This window comes from Portunus trituberculatus, chromosome 18 (genome assembly GCF_017591435.1).
Source record: "Portunus trituberculatus isolate SZX2019 chromosome 18, ASM1759143v1, whole genome shotgun sequence".
Classification (NCBI taxonomy): Eukaryota; Metazoa; Arthropoda; class Malacostraca; order Decapoda; family Portunidae; genus Portunus; species Portunus trituberculatus.
This window is the reverse complement of record NC_059272.1, coordinates 9,247,050-9,269,549: the sequence shown is the minus strand read 5'-3', so window position 1 is coordinate 9,269,549 and position 22,500 is coordinate 9,247,050. Positions and strand designations below refer to the sequence as shown.

Here is a 22,500-nt window from a genome sequence, read left to right as displayed (position 1 = left end):
AGTTTCCATGGCATAGTAAGGGGATGTGCAGGTGTGTTGGTCCTGTGGGGTTGGTTAGTCTACGTTCTTTCTCGTCAGTCGCGTCGCCATTTGTCTAACTCCCACTTAGTAGCTTGAGTGTACCGGGTTGCTGTCATCACGACGAGTTACGTACACTCATTAGAGTTGTCACAGAGCATAAGCCCCTGACATGGAAAAGAAATCCATTCGCCAGTGAAAATGCAGCTCGTTGGGAAAATGCAGAGTCAATTGTTTCATGTTCGTGAGAGGCACTTCACAGGGCCGGATAGGGGCGCTGATACATTAATCTTGATTGCACTCACACAGGCAATAATACTTAAGCCAGTTGGCCATCGGGGCACCAAAGGTACAGTGATGTGTTCTGTGAAATCACCTAAATTTTCGCGTGAAAAGAAGAGCAGGTGACTCATATACTTAATTGCGACGCATTGTTGCCGGCCAAGGGCCGCGGGGCCGTCTGGCCCAGCCACGGCCCTCTGCACGCATGGAGGCTGGTGAATGTGGTAGTGGTGGTGTTACTGCTGCATCCAATTTCATGAGGCGTTGGGTGAAGTTATTAGTGTGTGTGTGTGTGTGTGTGTGTGTGTGTGTGTGTGTGTGTGTGTGTGTATGAATCACTGTATTAGTTACGTGGGAAAGGGAAACAAATTTGCGTATAGAAGTGAGACAGGATGAATGTGAGGAGGAATGGATTGCGCGTGAGTGGCGGAGAGCGAGAGACAGGAGAAAGAGGGAGGGAAAGGGAAGCAGCAGTAGCTGCCGAGAGGCTGGTGTGGGAAGGGATACGCTCGCGGCCTAGTCACAGCCTGAAGCACATTGTTCTTCCTCTGACACAGACCCCTCTCTCTTCAGCCTCTCCCTGAGGCAAAGACGTCGATTAGATAGAGGAGGCGAAGGGGATGTATGTGGATGTGTGTGTGAGAGAGTTTGTTGCCTTATGGGAAGTTGAAACAAGCAAGGAAGGAAAAGCAGTTTATTTGGCGAGGATCGGAACCAACCTCGTGCCGGAACATCAGCATCCAAGGTTTGTTTACACGCTACTCTGTGCGAGGGGAAGCAAAGATTAAGGGCCGAAAGTTATTCCCATCGTGTTTAGTGCACTCACACGAGGATGTCGTTGTCGTCGCGATATATGTATAGTTGCATATCTCACGGGATTCCACTGCTCATCATCGTGTTGAAATAAAGGCACGTCACACGGCGCTCACGCTGGGTTAAAATTTGTATGCGTCATGAAGATAACCTCTCACTGGTATTCTTTAGGAGCTGATGAGGCGGTGAAGGCTTCTCGTGCCGCGGCAAGTGTGCTCAGCACCCCTCCCCATGCACGCTGACGAAGGGCACACTGTACGCCGCTCACACACAATGAAAGATATTTTTGTCGGGCGTTATGTCTACAAGAATATTATAGTTATAGATGTTACTGACAAAATGTTTTCCACACAGAACGAAGGTATGCAATCCTAACGAATACTTCGAAATACATTTCCATCATAACAATTTCTGTCACGAGGTAGAATAGGGGTGGAGGGGGCCACAGCGCTGTGGAACTGAAAGTGGTCAGCTAGTTACAACTTATAGTTAAGGCGACCAAGCGTCACCAGAATCTGAGTATCAATCAGCAATACAGCGAGGCACTTACTTGACCTTTAAATTTCGCGTTCATCGCCACAATAAACTAAAAATACTATGTGTGACATTACTTAACATTAACATTTTTAGACATTGCAACACAGACCATGATATGAGTCTCTTTACTTCCGGTCGCTCCAAATTATGTTCACTCATAGTTGAATCAACGGTAAAGCACAGATCTCATGAATTCTTAGTAAACGCATGAGCGTTGCATTGCTTCGGAAATTCTTTTCGGTGGTAATGCTGATGTAATATCATTACTTTATTTAATTATCTATGTACTGACACAGCTAGTTTTGTCTTCATGGGCGCGAACACGATTTGAGAAAAACAAAAACTTCATCCCAATAGCACTTACCCTTTGCCTTAGAATGTCACGAACTTACTCATGCATAGATGTAATATTACTGAACGCACGAACAGGATGCGATAGCAAAAGCTTGGTGAGCTTGCGTTTCTGTCTTATGTTGAGGTCACACGAAGTAAAGTTATTAGCAGAGGGCGTCTGTACATATGTTTTGGTACAAAATAAAGCGATCAAGTGAAGACGACGTTTATTTTGCTGCAGTAACACACGACTGATGGCACACACACACACACACACACACACAAACACACACACACACACAGAGAGAGAGAGAGAGAGAGAGAGAGAGAGAGAGAGCTGGGCTAGAGGGAGAAGGGTGATTCAGTATATAAATAGGCATTAGTTTATTGATTTTGATGATTTATTTTTAGGTACTGAGTGACGTTATGGGATGACCATAAAGATACGAATGAGATAAACAGAGGTACTAACAAACCACGCGTATGACCAAAGAAAAAGAAGAAGAAGAAGAAGAAGAAGAAGAAAGAAGAGGGAAGGAAGGGAGAAAGAAACTAAAAGATATGTCCACCAAATGAGGAAAGTAATCCAGCTGACAATAATGTGACACAATAGGAAGAAGAAAACAAAGGGGGCACAAAAACAAATAAAAAAAAGAGAGAAAGAAAAAGTAGATAGAGTGAGAGACGAGGAGAGTGACAGACGGAGTTATAAGAAGGAAAAAGAGGATAATACGCAGAAAAAAAAAACGAAGAAAGAAGAGGAAGAGGAGGAAAGGAGGAAGGCAACCACGCTGTTCCTTCCTCTTTCGTCACACCAAACTGGCAGCTCGAGATGACCTTATGACCAGAGGTGAGTGGGAAAAAAACTGGCTTTCTTTCCGTATTCATTTATTCTTTTAATCTTTCAATATTCCCTACTTTTCAGAGTCATAAATCCAGACGAGGAACTCCATACATTGTTTTGATGGTTCGTGTGTGTGTGCGTGTGTGTGTGTGTGTGTGTGTGTGTGTGTGTGTGTGTGTGTGTATTCACGGTCGTCTGCTTGTCACCCAGCCAGCTTTCCCCATTATGGAGCGAGCTCAGAGCTCATACACCGATCTTCGGGTAGGATTGAGACCACACCACACACTACACATCGGGAAAGCGAGGTGAACAGGGGTTACACATAATAAGAAGCTTGCCCATTTGCCAAACAGCGCCGGAGAGTCGAATCAGGGCCTTCTTGGTTGTGAGCGGAGCTTACAAACCACTACACTACATGGTGTGCGTGTGTGTGTGTAATTCACCTCCTCGGTCGCCTGCTGGTCACCCAGCCAGTCTTCCCCATTACGGAGCGAGCTCAGAGCTCATAGACCGATCTTCGGGTAGGACTGAGACCACACCACACTCCACACACCGGGAAAGCGAGGCCACAACCCCTCGAGTTACATCCCGTACCTATTTGCTGCTAGCTGAACAGGGGCCACACACTAAGAGGCTTGCCCATTTGCCTCGCCGCTTACCGGAACTCGAACCCAGCCCTCTCGATTGTGAGTCGAGCGTGCTAACCACTAGACTACGCGGTGTGTGTTTCATTGTTTGATCTGCTGCAGTCTCTGACGAGACAGCCAGACGTTACCCTACGGAGCGAGCTCAGAGCTCATTATTTCCGATCTTGGGATAGGCCTGAGACCAGGCACACACCACACACCGGGACAACAAGGTCACAACTCCTCGATTTACATCCCGTACCTACTCACTGCTAGGTGAACAAGGGCTACACGTGAAAGGAGACACACCCAAATATCTCCACCCGGCCGGGGAATCGAACCCCGGTCATCTGGCTTGTGAAGCCAACGCTCTAACCACTGAGCTACCGGGCCGTGTGTGTGTGTGTGTGTGTGTGTGTGTGTTTTCCTCATCTAGGAGCTTTCCTTTTTGTTTTTTCCTTTTCATTTTAAAGGAAAAAATGCAGGCATGGTTTGATGATAAACTTTTTATCTTCTTTTTCTTTGTTTTCTTCTGCTTTTCTATTTTTGTTATTATCTTTATTTCCAATAACATACTGCAAATTGCATGTGTTCCTTGTGACAATATCAAAGATTTCATCAACATTTCCAGTCTTAAAACAAATGTTTTGAGTTGATGTTTTACAGAACTCTTGGCATGTAAATCAAATGACACGGAAAGCTTTACATATCCATCATGTAATAAGAGTTACTGAAATCTTGGCTATCACATCTGTATGCCCCAAGCTGTACTCTACTTACGGGACATCATTGTATACTTCATTATGAATATGAGTTGTGGTATTGTAGTTATCAATCAAGTAACATTTTCATTTTCCTTCTTGAGCTTAGATTAGATGATCATATTAAATTCCGTGACAGCCTATTAGGTTCTGTGACAGTAGTAATCTAAATTAACCGTGTGAAACTGATAACTTTTTCATAATTTCATTTGTGCTAAGGTTAGGTGATTCTATTAAGTTATTTTACAGTTAGCGAGTCAACTATCGTGCCTTGTAATATTCTAGATTGAAAAGTCAGTAGTTCCACACATTTCTAACTTGTAATGCACCATACTTTATATAAGATTTACAAGAAAACCCCTTCTGATAATCCTATCAAAATCTGTCCCATGCACTCCTTTTATCTAATACGTAACATACGACATGGAATTATTCTGAAGACAATCTGTACTTATTACTTGCAATTACATGTCAAAGTATATGCATTACATCCCATAGTTTTTAATGAATTTTGTTGTCTTCAGAATCACTGTATATCAGTTACTTGTAAAAAGAAATGCTAGGAGCAATGTTGATGCTAAGAATATAAAACGCTAAAGCTGTAACATAAGAAGAGAAACCTGAGTGCACGCTGTGGGAAACAAGAGTAAATATGTAAAAATGTGTAGTTGTAAAGAGTGTATGTCCTGATGTAGTGCAGGAGAACCGCGGAGGTAGGCAGATGAATGTGACGATAAGTAATTGTCTAGTGCTGGGGTTCTCAATCTGGGGTACGCGTACCCCGAGGGGTATGTGAGAGGAATTTTGGGGGTACGTGGCAGGTTTCTCAAACTACTTCAGTTTTGAATAACTACAAACCTGTTTGTAGTATTCAATGTGGCCTACATGTGCTAGGCTAGATATGTCCTCCACTAGAAACAGGACACACTAACAATGTTATTAGAAAGGAAATTCTTGGAGTTATATCACTTGAGAGACAGTTCTCTTGGATTACAGTCGCCACACAACCTTGCAAACCTACAATATTTAGTTCTGATTTATTATTTTGATATACTATTCACACACACAGTGATTTACTTATCACTGTTACTAGTTACAAGTTGCAACTAGCTGCAAGCAGCACTAGTTCACTGCCACAATGATGAAAAACTGTCTGATATAGTTCTGTTTTGGTAAATGTATTTCATGCTAGCAGTCAGTCACATAGTGTTTCCCTGTGAAGTACTAGTTCTTATCGACACTACCTCATAGTGACATACTCATATTGATTGAAACTTTTGTTTGCTCCACATATATAACACAATTTAAATTTAATAAGCTAAGTCAATGAACCATGTACTTACTTTTACCCTTCCTGACGCTGCATTGTGGCTAAGGGGTACGTGACCAGTACGGAAAGACTTTAAGGGATACATAAGATTAAAAAGGTTGAGAACTCCTGGTCTAGTGGTTACTCTTCTATTTCTGGTTAACACGGGTAAAATAATAGCAGATAGAAAGTAGTTGGACAGAATTGATATCCTGACAGGGACTACAATTTCATTGGTACTCAGCAGCGGAAGGGAAGTGGTAAAGGAAGGGTGATGATTGTAAACAGTTTGACAGGGGTTACTATTAATTTTGGGCTTTACAGCAAGAGTAGCGGTATGGGAAAGTAGTGATATTAAGCAGCAGGACAAGAACTACTGTTTCACTGGGATTCAGCAGGGAGAGAGAGAGTGGTGGCCGGGGAGGTGTGGTGACAGTGAGCATTTAGATGAGGGCTCGAGGTAGTGGTAACAGTGGGGTAGCTGTGTTGCGTAGTGGTATGTTGAGGGGACACCCGCATGGACACCGAGAAAGTGACCCCTTGTTTGTTGGTGAGCGACACTCTTGCAGGTGCAAAGATATTAATAAAACAATATTTGGAGTGACAACAGCACCAGCAATAGCAATATCAATAACGACGATAGCAACAGCAGTACCAACAACAATGATAGTTACTACAACAATATGAAAGTAACAAAAACAACAGCAAACTGACAACAAGAGTAAACTAACACCACCACACCACCACCACCACAACCACCACCATCATCACTACCACCACCACCAACAACAACAATGACAAAGCCAACTAACTATTGCGAATTGTCATAAACGATGCACTGAGTCTGTAAGGGAACAAGCTGGAGAGTGCTTTGTGTGTCTGTGTGTGTGTGTGTGTGTGTGTGTGTGTGTGTGTGTGTGTGTTCCCCAGAGTGTCTTCCCATCCCTTCCCCTCTGTCCGAGCCACACACCCTCGCTGCCTTTTTATAGTCTTGCCGTGGCCTGGGAGAAATTTAGGCAGCAGGAAGCACGAGAGGGAGAGAGGGAAAGGAGAGGGTGAGGCAGAGGAAGAGGGAGAGGAAATAAGGCAGGCAGGTGTTAACGTTTAGTTGTAAATAAATGGTATTTTATTTTCCACACTGAAGTTCAAATGATTTATTTATGGTGCTCTTCAGTCTCCATCTTGGCAGTTTTATGAATTTATAACTTTTCTCTTCTAAATCTATCTATCTATCTATCTACCTATCTATATCTGTATATGTCTATCTCTCTGTTTAGCTATCTTATCTATCCATATATATATATATATATATATATATATATATATATATATATATATATATATATATATATATATATATATATATATATATATATATATATATATATATATATATATATATATATATATATATATATATATATATATATATATATATATATATATATATATATATATATATATATATATATATATATATATATATATATATATATATATATATATATATATATATATATATATATATATATATATATATATATAATATAATATATTTTTTGTATTGACTGTAGTGTAGGTGTGTAAGCGCCATCAATTCTGCAATGAGGGTCTCTTTCATTCCAGTGTGTATCCTTTTTCCATGTTTTTCATTCAAGTAATATTTTTTTTCAATATTCATTCCTTTATAATTACCCCTTTTATTTTCTGTTATTGAATAACTGCAATTTTTTCCGTATGTTTTGTGTTTGTTTTATATGTTGTTTTCTGATTACGAAAAGTTGAGTCTGTGTTTGTTCTAATTTTTCATTCCAATATTTATTTATTTTTTTCGCTCTTCATTCCCATATACTATTTTTTTATTTATCGCTTTTCAACGAGTTTATATATATATATATATATATATATATATATATATATATATATATATATATATATATATATATATATATATATATATATATATATATATATATATATATATATATATATATATATATATATATATATATATATATATATATATATATATATATTTTACATGTATTTTTCCTTATTTCTGTTAACTAAAAGTTGACATCTTTCTTGCGTCACGTGACGGTTATCGGAGAGTCTGCTTCTATTTTCTTTTTCCTGGTTTATTTTTTTGTCTCCTGGATTTCCTTGTATTTCCTTTTTCATAATTTTCCCACCTGCTGCTCCTGATTGTTACTTGTTTTATTGATATTATTTCTAGCGATTTTTTCTTTTTTTGTTCTAATATTTTCAATTTTTATTCTATCAATACATTTTTGTTTGTCATATTTTTCACTTTCAGTTCCTCTTCCATCAGTTCCGTCTCTCTTTCTTTCTTTTCTTTCTCTGTATCTATTCTCTATTTTTCGTTCCTTTATGCTTCTTTTCACATGTGTGTTTCTTTCTCTCATCCATCTCTTTTACCCATTCCCTTTTTTTTATTCCTGTTCATTCCTTTCCTGATTTTTTTTTTATTTGTATCCTTATTCTTTTCCTTCCCCTACCCTTTCCTCTCTTACTGTCCCATTCTTTCCATTCTTCATTCTCTATTCCTATTTGTTTCTTTCTTCCTTTTAATATCTCTATTTTGGCTTTTGTTGTTTTTCTTTATCTTTCAAGTATCTTAATTTCTTCCCTTTCCCATCCTTTTTCAAAGCCTTATATGTATCCCTTTCATTTTTCCAACACTCACTTTCTTTTCTTTCTTCATCTCCGTGTATTCACCTCTTCACTTATTTCCTTTTCCTTCTACTCCCCCGATCTTTCCATCGTTGTCTCTGTCTCCTTTCTTCCGTCTTTCTTTATCTCTGTGTATCATCGTCCCTTCCTTTACTCCCTTTTCCATTCTAGTTTATATCCTGTAATTCTTCTTCCTGCACTTTTCCTCTTTGCATCCTTTCCTTACTCATCAATACTCTGCCTACTTACTCGTTCCTTCTTTTCATCCTGACCTCCTATTCCTTTTCTTAGTTAACAGTATTTTCCCTACTTTTTTCCGCTTCTACTCTTACGTAACCATCACAACACAGCTCGGCGTCTCCACGTAAGGTCATTTATCACACTCAGGAACCCCAGAATTAAGCTCCTAACGTTAACACACCTGGTCGGGAATCTCGTCTCGCGGGGCAGGAAGGACCATCACTCATTCCCAGACAGGAACGAGCCTCGCTGATGGGGAGATGAGGAGAAATTCCGTAATCTTTTGGTGCGACAGACTTCGATGAGAGAGAGAGGATGGCGTGTGGTGAAGAGGAGCAGGAGGAGAAGGAAGAAAATACATAATATTGTAGGAAAGAGAAGTGACGGGAGGCCTTGCGGCCTATAACGAGGTCGCTTATTTACTATACTTCAACTAAGAAAAAACTTATAAAGTAAGACGAAAAGAATAAAAAAGATGAAACTTCTCGCCCACCCACCACTGCCCCCAGTGTTACCCAGCAGGAAAAAAAATGATAATAATAATAACATCCCGTTTGCTGAGAGGAACACACGGGGGAATTTATGTATGAAAGATGGAAAAAAAAACTATTCTATTATTTCTATAAAAGAAATCAGACGCTATTCTGTTTGTAATACTTGTTTGATAATTCTTAAACGTAGCAATTGTGCTTACATGAACGACAGACGCTGGTACGAGTAGCATATTCCAAAAGTCTACTATCTAGATGCATATTGATAAAGTTTCTACGCAAATCATTGTTAAATGATTTGAAGTTTCAAGCCATTACCTATTGTTATCGATTGCAATGAGATCTCTAAAAGATTTTCATATTCTATGTTATCTATATTCTTAACTATTCTAAATGTTTCAATGAGATCACCTTAATTCGGCGATATTTTAGGGAAAACTTATCTAATCTCTGAATTGCATAATCCAAGGGCGGTCTCACTAATGGAGTATACAAACGAGTTAAGACTTCAAGTGATTTACAATCAAAATCATGACCAATGAATCCTAAGAGGAGGAAGTGGAGAGTTGATATTAGTTAGGAGAGGAGTAAAGGTGTATACGCTAGAGGAGGGGAAACGAGGTGCTAGGAGGAGTAGTAGGAGGAAATAAGGAAGGCGAGGCATTAGTTTAAGAAACATAAAAACATAAAGGCTGGAGGAAGCCATTAGCCCTGCACATGGAAATACCTATATGAAACATAACTACCTATCCCCACCTATTGTCCTCATCCATAAATTTATCCAGTAATCTTTTAGAGCTCCCTAATGACTAACCACTAACAACCTGATCACTGATATGTAAACAGATTACTACTAGAAGGAAGAACAGGAGGAAAAAGGGAAATAGGAGCAAGAGGAAGAAGAAAAGATAGAGGAGGAGGAGAAGTAAGAGGAAATATTTGAGAAAAAAAAAATGCGTTGTACATATACCAGAAGAAAGGAAGGAAGGTAGAATAGGTGTTGGGGCAAAGAGAAAGGTTTGCTATGGTTAAGGATTGCGTGCTGGTGAGATGATGTGTGAGAAGGATAAGGAAGGGCTATGTGGGCAGGTACATTGGAGGGAGAGAAATACCACGAACAAAAAGAATGTGGAGAACGCTGTGTGTTGACAAGGGAAGCTGGTCTTGTGACGAAAGAAAACGACCCTTGGGCATAAGCGATATACATAGGGAGGGAAGAGGAGGAAGAGTACACAGTTACGAAGAAAATCAGTGAGACTGAATGGAATAACGGAAGGGAATTGGAACACAATAGGAAAACACTGACTCACTTAGGGACTTGACTCTTTCATCACGTCCTTTGCCTCACATCCACTTGCAATATTCAGGTCTCACGGAAGGTCGTAGAGGGTGATGCGGTGTACAGGGTGTTTCAGTAAGGAGATTAAGCATCGGTAAAGGTCACTGGGAAGGTCGTGGTGGATCCAATGGGAATGTGGATCTATTTTTTTTCCTTTCTCCTATCCGAAGTTCTGATTTTCTTCCACTTCCACTTTATCGGGACGACCTCTTGTATTAATATCCTTTTCCTTTTGTAGTGACTTTCTGCCATGTTTGTTGCTTTGGTCTCCCTATTTCCTCTCCTGGATTCCTTCGTTGTTGACATCCTGCGTGAGGTGACTGGCTTGTTTTCTTCTGTCTATTTCATCCGTCTTCATTTTTTCTTGTTTTTCTTACTTGTTCCGTTTTCTTGTTTTTTCTTTTCTTTTTCTTGTTTCCTCTTTATAATGCTTGATGTCGGTTCACAGCTTTACTGTTCTTCTTTCTTCTCTTCTTGCTTCTTCATTTATTCCCTTCCTCCTCCTCTTCCTTCTTGTCCTCGTCCTCGCTTTCGTCCTCCTTATCTTCCTTGTCTTTGTCCTAGTCTTCGTCCTCGTCCTCCTCTTCCTTGTCTTCGTCTTCGCCCTAGTCATTGTTCTCCTTCTCCTACTCTTCTTCTTCTTCCTCCTCCTCCTCCACAACCAAACACACTCCCCCATCAGCCCGCTGAACAAGAGAGAGGAAAGATCTTAAACTTTCTCCACTAACTTCACCACCACTCTCCAAGCCTCTTTCCCCTCTCCCCATCCTCCAGACCTCACTCCCCATCCTTCACCCTCCTCCGCACCCTTCTGTAACGCAATTTGCTTTTATTTTCCTTCTTTTTTTTCTCATCCTCCCCTCACAATCATCCTTTGTGTCCCTCAGCTCTCTTGTACCTCAACTTTGTGCTACACGAACTCACGAGGGCAACCCGAACAATAATAGGGAAAGGTATATACGCTATCATTGCCCGAAGGTTGCTTGATGACAATACTATGACCAAACAAGCTAGCGAGGATCTGTAAATGTTTAAAAGGTCTTTGGAATCCGTTTGTTTGCAGATTCCGTTTGCCGCATTTAATCTTCTCTTTGTAATCTTCAAGCACTTATTTATTTATTTATTTTTTCACTCCCTATTGTCTCTCGTAATCTCATTCAAATTTTTCTCCTCTTCCTCTTCTTTTTTGCTCCTTCTTTCCTACCGCCTTCAAAATCTGCTTCCTTGTCCCATGTCATCTCTTAAACACTTCAGTAGATTCATAGTTCCATTTTCCATGCATCTTCAGAACCACGCACGCACTTCTTCCTTCTCATTATAATCACCATCGCTCGCTGCCTGTCACTACCACACCCTTATAATTACGATCACACGTCATCATCACCACACAAAGCTACTTATTCCTCTCCTGAAGAATCTTTATTAGTCATCTCCTTTGCCTTCTCTTTCTTCATCTCCCAAACCTCTGAAGTTAAGAAATTGCACTGAAAGAACACATAAAGTAAGTGTTTCTTTATGTCACCTTGAGGAGGTTTAAGTCTATTGTATTTATTGTGTTACGGTAGAGAGAGAGAGAGAGAGAGAGAGAGAGAGAGAGAGAGAGAGAGAGAGAGGTGGTTAAGAACGCAGAGTTAGAAGAAAGCGAAAAAAATCTTAGTGAAGTATATTTACCGTTTATGTGTGTGTGTGTGTGTGTGTGTGTGTGTGTGTGTGTGTGTGTGTGTGTTTGGAAAGGTTTTTAAGGATTCAAAGGTTGATGAATGAGGGAGAAGAATAAACAAGAGAAAAAGGAAGAGAAAGAAGAAAAGATCAAGAAGAATAAAAGAGGAGGGAGGGAGAGGGAGTGAGAGGGAGAATGAGGAGGAAGAAGAGCGACAAGTGCAAGATGAAAGAAGAAAACAAGAAAGGAGAAAGGTTAAGAAGAGGAGGAGGAGGAGGAGGAGGAGGAGGAGGAGGAGGAGGACGAGGAGGAGGAGGAGGGGGGAAGAAGAGGAGGAGAAGGAGGAGGACAGAGTAATCTTGCTAATGCCCTTTGCGATGAAAGGGAGACGTAAGCAAGCACATGGAGAGAGAGAGAGAGAGAGAGAGAGAGAGAGAGAGAGAGAGAGAGAGAGAGAGAGAGAGTACAACTAAATGGAAAGCAAGATCAAAGGACGGAAAGAAACAGGCAAAGAAGAAAAGTTAAGAGAGTAGCAGAGGAAAATAAATGTCTGAGAAAGAAAACGAGTATGAGAAAAATGAAGAAAAAAGAAGAAAAGAGAGATGGGAAAGGAAATGTATCGAAGGAGAGAAAGATATGAAAATATACAAGATGAAAAGAAGTACAGGTAGCACGGTGGAAAAAGAATAAAAGTGAAAAATGTAACAGACTGGAGGAGGGAATGAAGATCTGAATGCATAATAAAAGATGGAAGAATGAAAAGAAATACTAAAAAAAAGAGAGAAAAAAAATATGTATTGATGGTGGATGGTCAGAAGAAAAATATAAAAATGATTAATCAGTGAATAAAGAATGAACAGACTCTTAAACCAAGAGTAATAAATTCTCTCTCTCTCTCTCTCTCTCTCTCTCTCTCTCTCTCTCTCTCTCTCTCTCAGGTGTCCTTCTGACTAGGTTTACCTGTCTATTAATTCGTCTGTCTGTCTGCCTGCTTGCCTCTCTATCCATCGATCCGACTGTCTGTTTGATTGTTCGTCTATATTTTTTCATATAAGACAAAAAAGAAATAAGTTAAGTGGGATCGTTTTTTCCAGTATATGCCTCGTTGCACCAGTATAGATTCAGTTTCTACCGCCAGATGTCAGACGCAGGCTCTCGTGACACAGCATAAGGACGAGCTGAGTGAATGGCCAACTAAATATTGACATGTTTATCAATTTGTCTTAATGAGATTTGCCGCCTCGTCGCGTGGTGGGATGTAATGAGGCGCAGCAGTGCACGGCGTCCCTGCAGGGGGTGATGCCACGTTAATCAACCTTCTTGCTATCATGGTCGTATTTTGGTAACATTCTGAGCAGTCTAGGAATCTAGTTTGGATGGACAGACTGAGTGAAGACTGGATACAGGATTAATCTTGTATTTTCTAAGATGTTAAATACTAAATTAGAAAGAAAAATAGGGATGATTCTGTCGTTATGAACATGGTATATTATTTTCACATTAACAACTCTCCTAAGTATGTTACTTTTTTTTTCCATATCTAATAAAACGAAATCCAATAAAAATTACCATTTCGGCCTTTCGAAACTAGCTTATAATTCTGACACTGATAACTTTCATGAATACGTTTTTTTCCTTTTTTCTGCAGTGATGATAATCCAGTGAAATTAAATCAGAGCCAAAAGTGCCATTCTCATTTTACAAAACTGCTTATATTCATAACTCTCATGATTTTTTTTTTTCTTGCGGCGATGATCGCGTAAAATGTACACCTGCAAAAAAGTGAGGACCATTGCATTTCAGCGCTCCAACTTTACTCTACGAAACTGACCAACAGTTTTACATTCTAATAGCGTTCCTGAATATTCCAGTTTTTCCTGCTCTTATAATAATCTCATAAAACATAATGGTGGAGAGAGAGAGAGAGAGAGAGAGAGAGAGAGAGAGAGAGAGAGAGAGAGAGAGAATTGATTTGATTTGATTTCTATTGCCAAAAATGTTGTTTGAAATACATTTACAAATAAGTCAATATATTGCCTAGTCTGCTGAGCCACATATGGCTCCTTAGCAGATGTAATTACTACTTCAAGTCTTTGTCTGACAATACAACAGGCAATCAACAACTACTTGGTCATATGTGATAGATTGTAATCAAAACACGTGCACTAGTAGCCCACACACTAGTAGTCTTTGAAACATTACATACATATGCTTACATACACTTGCTATATGATCATATACGCATACATGCTTACATATACTGGTACATTATACATATACACATACACACATATACACTCACACACATATGCGTGTACGCACACACATACATGTATACATGAATATATACATATACATGCATAAATATACATAGACATACATACTGACATACATACACTTACGTATACATACACATACGTAATATATATACACAAGCCTATACACGTACAAACATAATATATACATATACATGCATAAATACACATACCCATACGCACACATACACACATAAACATACAATATGTACACTTAAAGATACACACAATATACACTTATATATAATACACGCTGTTGCTACTTTTGAAATGATTACTTCTACTTTTATTACTATTTATATTTCTTCTCCTGCTTCTATTTCCTCCTCTTTCTTTTCTCCTCACTGCAATGCTACTTCTTCTACTGTTCCTGCTGCTGCTGCTGCTACTGCTGCTGCTACTGCTACTGCTGCTGCTACTGCTCTTGATGCTACTATTACTTCTACTTCTACTTATTGTTCCTCCGCCTCCTCCTCCTCCTCCTCCTCCTCCTCCTCTTCCTTCTTCTTTCCCTCCTTCTCATCCTTTTCTTCCTTTTCTTCCTTTTATTGCTGTTACTACGTACTGCTGTATACTGCTGCTACTACTAATACCACTACTACTTCTACATCTACAACAACAACAACAACAACAACAACAACAACAACAACAATTATTACTACTACTACTACTACTACTACTACTACTACTACTACTACTGGTACTTACACTAGGATCTTTCCAGACTGTGTTGTTACGCCGGTGCTGACTCTGCATTGGTGTGGCGATCGATATGTGTCTGTTAGTTTGCCCGTTTAACTATTTGCATAACAGTCTAGTGAAAGGGTGCAGGAGTTCTCTCACAATCTATCCTCTATCTTTCGTCCGTTTCTCTCCCGTCCTCCTTCTCTTTCTCCTCCTCCTTCTCTTTCTCCTCCTCTTCCTACTCCTTCTCCTTTTCTTCCAGTCCGGCGGTAGGCTAACTTTACCCTCACCACCTTAACGATCATGCGAACCCTTAATTACCCGACCATTTGGCCCGCCGCTGGAAGGGAGAAGAACTATTTTCGACCATTGACCAACCAACCTTGACAGCCATCCGACCTCCCTCTGGCCCTCTCTCCCTCTTTCTTCTTGATCTGTCTGTCATTTTATTTTGGGAGTCTGTTTAGAGTCTACCTGTACATTTATGTCTCAGTGCCTTTGTCTCGATTCTCTCTCTCTCTCTCTCTCTCTCTCTCTCTCTCTCTCTCTCTCTCTCTCTCTCTCTCTCTCTCTCTCTCTCTCTCTCTCTCTCTCTCTCTCTCTCTCTCTCTCTCTCTCTCTCTCTCTCTCTCTCTCTCTCTCTCTCTCTCTCTCTCTCTCTCTCTCTCTCTCTCTCCCCGCCCTCCTTTTTTCCTTTTTAGATAATTATAATCAATGTGTCTCCCTAGCGTATTGTGAAAGTGTGTGTAATTCACCACAGTCGTCTGCTGGTCACCCAGCCAGTCTTCCCCATTACGGAGCGAGCTCAGAGCTCATAGACCGATCTTCGGGTAGGACTGAGACCACAACACACTCCACACACCGGGAAAGCGAGGCCACAACCCCTCGAGTTACATCCCGTACCTATTTACTGCTAGGTGAACAGGGGCTACACATTAAGAGGCTTGCCCATTTGCCTCGCCGCGCCGGTGTGTGTGTGTGTGTGTGTGTGTATAGTACATCGCTGTCTTTTCGATTCGCATCCTTTAGTCAGTATTTTCAAAGCCAACGGGAGCAAATACTTTGGTTCTCACGGCGTTTCTTAGAGAGAGAGAGAGAGAGAGAGAGAGAGAGATCAACAAAATCGTCAGCAGCGTCGCCGAGAACGTCTGCAGTCTCCTAAAAGCCACAAACGGATTCCTGATGGTGACTGGCAAGAATCGTGACTGTGATAACATTCAGCTGTGAAGAGGCAACGGGATAAAGGAAGTGTGTGTGTGTGTGTGTGTGTGTGTAATTCACTGTTTGATCTGCTGCAGTCTATGACGAGACAGCCACACGTTACTCTACGGAGCGAGCTCAAAGCTCATTATTTCCGATCTTGGGATAGGTCTGAGATCAGGCACACACCACACACCGGGACAACAAGGTCACAACTCCTCAATTTACATCCCGTACCTACTCGCTGCTAGGTGAACAGGGGCTACACGTGAAAGGAGACACACCCAAATACCTCCACCCGGCCGGGGAATCGAACCCCGGTCATCTGGCTTGTGAAGCCAGCGCTCTAACCACTGAGCTACCGAGTAGCTCAGTGTGTGTGTGTGTATGTGTGTGTGTGTGTGTGTGTGTGTGTTCAAATTACAGTGATAGCAATGATGGTGAGGTAAACGTACGCTCATGATGGTTAAGTTGTGTTTTAACGATTCAGAAAGTAAACATCAACGTACTCACGCAAAGTTAGTTAGTTCTCGCATTAGTGCTGTTTATCAAAGGTCACGAATATGATTAATCGGTTCCTTCGGGCGTTGATCCTAATGATAATACAGAATGCTCTTTAACTATCAATAGAATCATGCAAATATTTCTGAAAACACCTGTAACTTCAACTGGAGTCTTTTAAAATGTAAAGGAGATAAAGAGCCAGAATGATACAGTTCAATCCTATGATACAAGAAAGAAAATAAAAACTTCAGCAGGGAACATAAATATTACAGAAGAGATGGGAATGGTGGAGGGAAGATTACATAATGGAATGGGAGACTGAAGAAGGGCAGAGTGTAGGATGAGTAAGACAGTGGTAAGTAAAGGTGATGAGTGGCCAGTAAGTAGACATTTGGGATGAGGAACAGGTTGAGTGAGAAGGAGGTGGAGGGGGAGGAGGCGTTAGGGGAAGAAGAAGAGGAAGAGAAGCTGGTTGGCGGAGGCTGATATTTAGTAGAAGGATCAATAGCGTAAGCCCCAGCAGATAGCAGGTCACGAGACATCCTGTGAGTCCTCCGGGTAGATTAGAGAGTCCTGCGGGATTCCTGTGTACTACTCCTTACTACTGCTTATGTTTCTGCCTCTTCTATTGCTTTATGTTAGTCTCTCTCTCTCTCTCTCTCTCTCTCTCTCTCTCTCTCTCTCTCTCTCTCTCTCTCTCTCTCTCTCTCGCTGAAGCCATCAGCATACTAGAGGTCACGGAAGTTGGCTGGACGGCATTGCTTTTTCCTTAAAAAAAATTCTGTAAAGTCCAGAGCGAAATGAATTAACTACTTTTCCATCAACAAACTCACTCATTGCCTAGACTTTACCTGTATGGTGTTGGTGGTCAGTGTTTGGTGGAGTGTGATGCGTATAGTATTGCAGTTTCCCGCATGCGTATATGTTTTTCAATTATCTATTTTTTTCGTCGATATGTTTTTTTTTTTTTTTTTTTTTTTTGCGGTAAGGCCTATAGCGCCTGTAGGCACACTTGAAGAGTGTATGGGAAGCGCTGTTCAGCTTCCGCCCATTATTGGCGCAGGCAATTTTATTTATAGTGGTACCCATATTAGGGCCCATATCACCGTCCAAGCTCATCTTGAGTGTAACCACCTAGAACCTGGGTATCATGGTGATATGTAGGTAACTTTAAACCATTCGACAAATAGCAAAGTGTTTTAAGGCTGTACGTTGTGGGATTCGAACCTACGCGTGGACGTCTGCCCGATCCCACGCTCACCACCTTATCCAGAAACGAACAAGGGAATAGATTATTACTCTTATCTGGACACACATAGATGTAGAGGAGACAACAGCTGTATGAAGAAGAGGTGGGTTTGAGTGAGGTGTTGTGTGAAAGCTGAAACATGTGTATGGTACGCGGTCGGTGATCGTATTATTTCCCTCACTCCTAAAAGGCCTGCCTATATGTGCAAGACTCCACCCCATGTACAGGGATCACCATCAGATAACATTCCCTTGTCCTTTCGCTGACACGGGTTGGTGAGTAATCTGTGTGTGTGTGTGAGCGTGTGTGTGTGTGTGTGTGTGTGTGTGTGTGTGTGTGTGTGTGTGTGTGTGTGTGTGTGTGTGTGTGTGTGTGTTCCATATGTTATTACTGTATGAAAATTACCGGCCAAAACTTAATCAACCTCAGTGATATGCAAAATGCTAGCTAGAAACACTTATTAAAGATAAACTTGTAAATCACCAAGAGGAAAATAATCTATTCAAACCTCTTAGACTTCTATGAAATACGGCACCAATATGACGAAAGTAAAGCGATAGATACACCAAACCTTGATTGTCAAAAGATCTTCGAGAAAGTTCACACAAACCTTTTACTGATTAAACTAAAATCACAAGGTATTCAAGGTGACGTGATGAAATGGGTCAAAAACTGATTTAACAGCCTTAAACCAAGCAAAGTACAATAACAAATGAAAAAGTATCCAAGTGAACTAACGTAATTAGCGGGGTGGCACAGGATCAGTCTTAGAATTTGTTCTCTTCCTTGTCTATATAAACGATATAATTGAGGATGTCACCGATATGATATCTTTTGTTTGCTGATGACACTAAAATAACAAATACCTTACTTTCAAATGAACAAAGAAAAGAATGCAGAACAATCTAGACAAGAGAGAATGAGGGCAAACCTGGCATATGAGTTTTAATGTGAATAAGTGTAAAGTGTTGCATATATGGTATCGAAACGAAAAAGCAAAGTATATTTTTGATGGTACTCAGCTTAAAAAAAATAAAATCTATTCCCATTGACTCAAAGAAGACTAAGAGGCGACTTAATACAAGCTTAAAATCATCAAAGGCATTGATAACATGGACTGCAATGAATATTTTCATGTTAGATCCTTCAAATTACAATGGAGGAAACGGTTGCAAACTGTTGGGAAGTCCTTCAACTCTCATGAATAAATGATACTTTCATTCCACTGTATAGTTAATCTATAGAATGTGCTTCCTCGAGACTTGATAGACTGCAATACATTAATAAATTTAAACGCCATCTTGATACATATTTTGCCTCCAATCTGCGGTTGACAGCGTTTTTTTTTGTTAGAGATTAAAACTCCTTGCCTCCAGGAAATAAAGGCTCCTCATTTCACTTTTTTCAAAATTATTTCCTATGAAATGTTTCCTTCGAGAGTTTACTTTTCTAACCCGTAAGATATTTTTTTTACGACCTGTTTTCCTGTACGACTTATGCCAGAAGGAGTAGAGGGTGGGGAGTGAGACTTCTGCTTCGCTGTCCTTTCCTTCCAATATCACCTTAGTAGTCTTAGGTCAGGTCACCTCATGATCTGCTTTCCTTTCTCTCTCTCTCTCTCTCTCTCTCTCTCTCTCTCTCTCTCTCTCTCTTCTAAATCATTGAATTCATGATTAACAAGAGATGAGAGAGAGAGAGAGAGAGAGAGAGAGAGAGAGAGAGAGAGAGAGAGAGATGGGGCCCCACTTTTGTATCTTAGACTCGAAATGAACCAGATCTTTGAGGATGGTTAACTTGCCATCAGGAACCCACAGCACGTCCACCCACGCCCGTCCACGTCCCCACACATCACGGGCGCCACTCACACGTGTAATGTTCCGGGACGTCATCTTTAATGCTCCTCGCTGCTGCCTGCTGGGAGGAATGACATTGTTTCTCTTCCTCCTCCTGTTCTTCCTCCTCCTCCTCCTCTTCCTCCTTTTTCTCTTCCTTCTTCCTCTTCTCCTCCTTCTCATTTTCCTTCTCCTTCATTATCACTGCCACCACCATCACCTTCATCATCATTATCATCATCATCATCATTGTTCATCGTTGCTTTTGCGTCGTCACTGTTATGGAAAGAGTGTGTGTGTGTGTGTGTGTGTGTGTGTGTGTGTGTGTGTGTGTGTGTGTGTGTGTGTGTGTGTGTGTGTGTATGATAAGTATCAAAATTTTGCTGCTACAACAAAAACAACAACAACAACAACAACAACAACAACAACTACTACTACTACTACTACTACTACTAGAACTTTTACTGCTACTGCTGCTGCTGCTGCTTTTACTACTACTACTACTACTACTACTACTACTACTACTACTACTACTACTACTACTACTGCTGCTGCTGCTACTGCTATTGCTGCTATTGCTATTGCTACTGTCGCTGCTCCTGCTGTTTTTATTGCTTTATTATTCTTATCATCATCGTCATTGTTTTTGTTGTTGCTGCTTTTGTTGTTATTGTTGTTGTAACTGTTGTTAGTGATATTGCTAAACCCGTATCACACGGTCGCTCTTTATCTGCGAAATCGCATCATGTGAGAGCATGCTTGAGGATAGCACACGGCATCTCAAGAAAGATAACAACGACAGGCACGGCAGCAGGACATCAAAACAAACACAGGAGAGGAAGCTAAATCACCAAGCATGGATGCCATTAACCGAGCTGTTTTAACAGTGGGAGTCTGTGCACTTGCTTTGCAAGAAGAATTAGTAAGCATCAGAGGAGGAGGAGGATGTGGACACGAAAATGGTTAGCTAGAAGAGAAGAAAGCAGCGAGTATGGCAGGGTGCTCAGGGGGCTGTCCCTAGAAGATAAGGAAGTGTAATATTAGGATGCGAGGTGTTCCACAGTGGCAGCTGGTCCCGAACCAAGTCAATCAGGGTGTGTTCCACCTGTCTTCCCCATGAAATCGGAGTGATAATGCTGTAATCGATGATCTCTTGCTTTGATTCGAGGCGGTACTGCCTCGGTAGGAGAAAGCAGAATGTAAACAAATCACGAAATCAAATTAATGTACGACACTCATATTTAACAGTTAAATTCAGTATATATATTATCTATAAGATGAAAGGATGAAATTTTAATAATCAAATAGTGATGCCTAACACCAATTTAATGATAATATACTACAGTAATATATTTAATACAGTATATTCTCTATAGACTTTCAACGACTTCTCCTAATCGCAGGAAATCCGCGAGTTTTCAATAGTTTCCGTGAACGCGGTGTTGAGCGAAATTTCCCTTCTTCAGCGACATCTCGTCGAAAATGGTGCCACACGACACAATGCCACAGAAAAAAGTGTTCGTGTGATGCCCGCTTTATTGTTGTCGTTGTTGTGGTTATTGTTATTGTTTGTAGGCGTTATAACAATGCCGTTATTAGTGTTATCATTATCATGGAAAAAATAATTCATATTTATGATTTACATAAGAGAGAGAGAGAGAGAGAGAGAGAGAGAGAGAGAGAGAGAGAGAGAGAGAGAGAGAGAGAGAGAGAGAGCTTGACTGATGAATTTTATTCACAAAAAGATTACGATTTTGTGAAAAAAACTATTTTATTGGCATAAAGCAGTCTTGCCACTGTGTACAGTACTCCATGACACTCTAGCAGCTGTGGCATCTTCTGGGTTTATCACCTTATCGGGTTTTTCTTCAGTCCTCCAGCTGTGGTTGGCCGCCAAAGGATAGAGGGTATTCGGTGTCCCCTATAATTCTGAACTCGTGTCATTATCGTGGGCTGGGTCGGGGTCCATCGTCAAAGATGTATAGTGGTGTGATGGTGCGGCTCCATCCTCGCACATGGGTGACACATCGTTGGTGAGGCGAATTTTTATGTTCGCGAGTCGGAGTGCAGAGCTTGCCCCGGGACAATGGTGGTGTCCATCTCCACCACTGCACCACAGGGCCCCTGTTGCCGGCGTAGACCTGTGGTGTGGTGGGCTAGCTGTGCCGGAATCGCCTTCATACTTGCCATCTCATTGTGCTGAGTCCACAGAAAGGCAACTACGTAGAGTCCGTAGTTCGTGGTTCTCCTTATTCAGAAGTGCATGCGGTGATTTTAATTGTTATACCTCCTGTCGCAGTTCGTCCACTTCCATTCCTATTTTGGTGGAGGTTTTAGTACCGTATATGATTTGACCGTGTAACGTGTAGAGACTGGTGGCTCCGGACAAGGGAAAGCAGGAAGGGAAAGAGAGGGAGGGGGAGGGGGACGGGTCGATGAGCTGATGCCTGTGACTGGGTCTCTCTTACTAGAATATTATGAAGATGTCATGGCGTGGAGTGTTCTGTGTCTGGCTGTGAGATCTACTGTAGACTAGAGGACGTGGGGCCAGCACTGATACCGTTCAAGGGTGAGTGTGAGATAGACAAGTTGCTGATAAAGTGATATTAATCGGAGAAAATAATTTAGTCATCTCTTTAACTTGGCCGTGGTGTTGTTGAAACACTTACTCCTTACTCCTGTAGTTTACATCTCCGCTCCGATGTCAGGTTGAGACGCAAAAAGACGGTGCAGGGAGCCTTAGTTAGTGGGAGCTGACCCGAGTGACTA

General features: G+C 41.0%; 1 protein-coding gene across 4 annotated transcripts in view; it reads left to right on the top strand.

Moving 5' to 3' along the window:
- Window positions 1–760: 760 nt before the first annotated feature.
- The window catches only part of LOC123505533, a 68,889-nt gene continuing 47,149 nt past the window's right edge, over window positions 761–22,500 (top strand). For 2 of the 4 annotated variants that reach the window (XM_045256950.1, XM_045256949.1), the window contains exons 1-2: window positions 761–1,045; window positions 2,395–2,833. In XM_045256950.1, coding sequence (XP_045112885.1) covers window positions 2,824–2,833 — 10 coding nt within the window. In that variant the 5' untranslated portion in view covers window positions 761–1,045; window positions 2,395–2,823. Of the gene's footprint in view, window positions 1,046–2,394; window positions 2,834–22,392 lie in introns of those variants that run through there. The other 2 variants (XM_045256948.1, XM_045256952.1) reach the window with 1 other exon arrangement.